The sequence below is a fragment of the Penaeus japonicus genome, unplaced genomic scaffold (assembly GCF_977035675.1).
Source record: "Penaeus japonicus unplaced genomic scaffold, GWHDUDI00000001_assembly GWHDUDI00000011, whole genome shotgun sequence".
Classification (NCBI taxonomy): Eukaryota; Metazoa; Arthropoda; class Malacostraca; order Decapoda; family Penaeidae; genus Penaeus; species Penaeus japonicus.
In genome coordinates, this window is record NW_028234413.1 from 24,545,444 (window position 1) to 24,550,443 (window position 5,000).

The window sequence follows — 5,000 nt, forward strand, 5'->3', positions numbered from 1 at the left end:
AAAAGAATTGGCAACCTATATGCCTCAACAAAGAATAACAAAAAACTGCAATTGCCCTGGGATGTTCACATAAAGAAAAAATCTCAAGTGGCACATTTTGTATTTTTATACTATAAAATTACACCTCAGCAAAGCACTTGAAATGAAAGAATCCTTCATCTTTCATCTTTCATTGATCATAGATGTACTAGCACTGGTAAATGCTGACTTGTATCTTGCAAGCACTGCCAGTGGATGCAGGTCCTGCAAAAGCTTTTATGGCTATCCCTTAGGTAACACTGGTAGTCTTCATAAATGTAATTTTCACCTTTTGTTGACAGTAAAAATAAAAGCAAACAATCTAAGATCTTGACATCTACTAGCTCATGATAATAAAGAGATAAGAAAGTTGCATTGGCAACAGTAATCTGAGGGTACATTTTCTAATTACAGTAATCTGACAATTAAAAACTTTACAGGATTGATATTTATTTTGCTTATCAGAATTTTCAGTTTGTTTCTATTTTAATAAAGATATAGCCACATGCTATTATTATTCAAGAATGTAGGAAATATGAAAACTTAGTATTTTGAACAATTAGATCATTAGAACTCTTTCTGATATTATATCATGAAATAGATTTTGAAAAGAAGCCTTTAAAAGTTGGGTACTTATCAGTCCATGTCCATGGCAGCTGCTCCTTGATAGAGTCACATATTGGTTTACTCTATATTTCAGTGAAATAACAAGCTTTTCAAGAAGTTAATGCCTTAGAGTTTCTGCACTATATATCTCAAGACTCCCCAATGCCAAAATACCCTACACAATCTTTTCTTGGCCAAACATTAGGCTTTGGAGCTGACTAAAGCCCCAGATCATTTTTCTATGCAATTATGGAAATCTATGCAATTTTACAATATTGCAACTAATATTGATCACTTAGTTGAGTAAATCACTCATTTAGCATTGTAATATCAAGGATGAATTTGCCATCACAGTCATGGAACAAAGAAGATGGGAAAAGGAACTTCAAGCTCTTGAGGCAACAGCTGCCCTCAAGCTCAACCAATCTCCTTCCAGATGGTCTTTTCTGCAAGAGGTAGACCAGGCAAATACATTATATCTGACACTGAGGTTCTAAGTTGTCCCATTAAAAGCAAATGGAAACTTGCATGATTAATTAATTATACAAGATATGCAATGTATGACTTTTAACAGAAATTGAAGGGGAATCAGGTGTGACTATTTCATAAGTTAACCCTTTCCCGACGGGGCACTCGCTACGCGAAGACCCCTATGCCGGGCGATTGCAATATTGCATTGAAATCATCACACTGGCATGACGCCCCGGCATGGGGAGTTTGGCTGTGTCACACGAGTGTGACGCACCGTCGTCATAGGGTTAAGGAATGCTTTGGATAGTATGAATTTTAACTCAGAGGGGACTGACTGTGCTTGCTTTGCAGTGCAAAGCTCATACATTTGCCTCCTTTAGATGTCCCATTGTTGGTGTAAGGGAGGGCATCCAATACATGAAGTAAGCTGTGCCAAACTTGTAGGGTCACTGTATAGGATTCAGCTGTCATCTGCAAGAACTATTTTTTCAAAGTCTATACTTCAAATTGTATATCTTTTATTTTCTCCCTTATTTTATCTTGTTCTTTCCTGTCTTGTTTCTTACTTGTTTCTCTTCTTTTTGTTCTCTTGTCCTTCAGTTCCTCTTTCTTGACACTGTCAGCTTTTGTTATTTTCAGTTTTGTTAGGCCACTTTTTATATAAACTGTATATTAATTATAGAAAGCAGCATTATATTTACCCAAGGAATGATGTGCTATATGCACTTCAGAGTTTATCTCTTATCAGAGTTATCAGTGTTATGATATAAGCAGATTTGTGACCTTATCAAATTTGCTTCTAAATACACATTTTGAAATAGCTTGTTTATAACATTAGAATACAGTATAAAAATATTTATCTAATTACTTCTTTTTTTGTCATGGGAAATATTTATTGAGAAGATTCTAACAGAATATTAGTATTTATTATGTTGTTGAATTTAACCCATGGGTTGCGGTATTAAAAAAATGATTGTGCAGTAGGATGGCTGTTTTACATGTCTGGCACGGTACCATCCGCGTCTATGACCGACTCTGCCTTTGCAACAAATCGTGCCATCTGCTGCTAATGGGTTAAGGGTAAAAAGTTGCAATAGTCACATTTTTGTTTACATTTTATTATTCAAAGGAAATACATGCTCAAATTGTATTTCTTTTGAATTTTTCCCTTCCAATTTTCCCATTCCACAAAAAATAAATGGGATAATGTGATAAGAATTATTGAATTCAAAATTTCATAGTTTTATCAGAATTTTCATTTTAGAGTAGGTCTAAAAGAGATAGATTATGCTTTTATATAAAAAAAATCATAATGATTGCCTGAGTAAATATTTACAATATTTTTTTCTGTTTTATTTATGAAAAGTACAAAATCTTCTAATACATTTTTTTTTCCCAGTTTGAGAAACCTGGTCGACGAGAAGACTTTGGTTACCCTCAGATGGTGAAAGAATCTGTGGGCAAAGCCTTAACTGATGCAAAACTCTCATATGATAAGATCCAGCAAGCTACCATTGGATATGTGTATGGTATGTAATATTGTGCAACCTTTCTTGAACATTCTTTATAGGTCTAGCTTTGTCTATAATAGGAATGAGCTATATTGCTGGAAACTTTATTTTTTATGTAATGGAAAACCACACAAGTTTTCCTTCATTTTCATTTGATTAAATGAATTGTACTATTATTGTATGTGTATTTATTTCTGTACTAACATGTATTAGAAATTGTATTTATGTGAGTGAACTTGGATATGTATACACATACACTCTGTGTGTGTGTGTGTGTGTGTGTGTGTGTGTGTGTGTGTGTGTGTGTGTGTGTGTGTGTGTGTGTGTGTGTGTGTGTGTGTGTGTGTGTGTGTGTGTGTGTGTGTGTGTGTGTGTGTGTGTGTGTGTGTGTGTGTGTGTGTGTGTGTGTGTGTGTGTGTGTGTGTGTGTGTGTGTGTGTGTCTGTGTGTCTGTGTGTCTGTGTGTCTGTGTGTCTGTGTCTATGTGTCTATGTGTCTATGTGTCTATGTGTCTATGTGTCTGTGTGTCTGTGTCTATATGCACTTTGAATTCCTGAGTAAACATATAACATTATCCATTAGGTGATTCAACATGTGGTCAGCGTGCCTTGTATGAGGTTGGTATGACAGGCATACCAATGTACAACGTCAACAACAACTGTTCGACTGGATCCACAGCACTTTTGCTGGCAAAGAACATTATTGCAGGAGGCCAGGCTGAGTGTGTACTGGCAGTTGGCTTTGAAAAGATGGAAAGAGGGTCTCTGCAAGCAAAGGTATGTTGTGCTAATTGATTGCTTAGCGTGACTGGATTCTACCCTTCAGTTTATTTTTGGAGTTTGTTTATTTTTAAGAGTAGAGGCTAGGATAAAGGATTATGTCTTATGATCTTATGATTTTCCCAAAGATGCTAAAACAAGCTTTTAGGGGTTAAAGTCAGCATGGTTATGATAAAATGGGCTTGTTAGTTCTCTGTAATGATAAGATTATACCATAAGAGTCTTCATCTTCATCATTAACCCATTGCAGACTGGGAAAGATTTGGTTGCCCAGTCTCCAGGATGGATTTTATATCAGAGTGAGGCAGCTTCACTTAACATGCCTTTCCCACTCTCTTTCAGTCACTCATTGTAAAACTAGAGCCAATTTTGTGTTTGTCATTTTTTTTTGTTTTTTATTGTATTAAGAAACTTATATGTGTCATATGACAAGCTTTATTAATGCTGCAGTTGACTAAAATTGTAGTATAGGGTTTATTAGCTAATTTTCTTTATACTCAGTGTGATGAAAATATTGCTGTTTTATGGGTGGATGGAAAGCAACTTTATTTATGACTGTTAGTGCCACAGTACAAGGCAGCTTTACTGGCACAGGGGCACATTGTAGACACTGGGCATGGTTTGAGTCACCTTACTCTTCTCGTTCTGCCTGCAGATCCTTCATCAGCGGTACTTTAGAACAAGAGGTGGGCAATTTGCTGTGTGCCATTGCTTTCTAATGATAGTGTGGATGGGTGCTTTTCAAGGCTCTCTCTCCTGCTAGAGCTAGGAGAAAGTGCTGCCATCAAGGTTTTGGATTTTAGGTGAAACCCATTTTGCTTAACCCTGTTGGCAAAGGGGCTGTTTTGGCCCCAAATAGTCTAAACACCGGGGTATTTCAAATGCGTAAGCCTAATGCCTCGGACTATTTGCCCGCTCTGGCCGGATAGATTTGCTTGTCTGTTCCTCAGGACAGGAATGAATGCCACCTGTGTAGCACTGAAGAGGTTTTATTTTAGTGTAAGGGAGCTTCACCTGATGTATATGCTATGGATATGATATTCTCATTGTTCTCACATTATTAACACATAAAAAAGACTCCTGTATTAGAATGAGTAAATGAAAGATAGTGAAAAAGGCTGCAATCATTACCATATGGCTATATAATTAGTTTCCTAGGATCATGATGCTTAGCAGCACTGCAAAAACAAGAGGTTGTGCTAAAGTTGTTACAGAAAAGAGTGTAATTTACAGGTTCAGAACTGACATGGTTGTCAGTTGATAGAATATATTGAGAAAGATGATACCACTGAATAGGATATTTATATTTTTAGGTTATACAACTATTTTTCCATATAATTTTATTTCAAAATGATTTTGAACTTCCTTCACATCCTAGTTAGAAATTACTAAAATGCATGTTTTCGCTATTTAACCCATAGCGGACGGGTGTCATGACATACTCGACGTAGGAGCTTTGGCCTGACGACGGGCGTCCTGACATACATGACGTTTGGGGATTTTGGATCACTGTGCTATTTTATTTTACTATGAAAAAGGAATGAGTGATGATGGCTACTGCAGTCATAATTACTATAATTACCGTAATACCGTGCTAGCTTAACGTCCAAAACCTA

The 5,000-nt window shown here is 36.4% G+C and overlaps 1 protein-coding gene and 1 long non-coding RNA gene across 2 annotated transcripts in view; both read left to right on the forward strand.

Annotated features, from left to right (window-relative positions):
* Window positions 1-1,246, forward strand: part of LOC147470979 (uncharacterized) — a 1,694-nt gene extending 448 nt beyond the window's left edge. Inside the window, exon 2 of the long non-coding RNA XR_015191376.1 lies at window positions 979-1,246. This is a non-coding gene — a long non-coding RNA (uncharacterized LOC147470979). The remainder of the gene's footprint in view (window positions 1-978) is intronic.
* The window catches only part of ScpX (Sterol carrier protein X-related thiolase), a 25,703-nt gene that overhangs the window by 836 nt on the left and 19,867 nt on the right, over window positions 1-5,000 (forward strand). Inside the window, exons 2-3 of the mRNA XM_043033887.2 lie at window positions 2,495-2,624; window positions 3,188-3,381. Coding sequence (XP_042889821.2) covers window positions 2,495-2,624; window positions 3,188-3,381 — 324 coding nt within the window. The remainder of the gene's footprint in view (window positions 1-2,494; window positions 2,625-3,187; window positions 3,382-5,000) is intronic.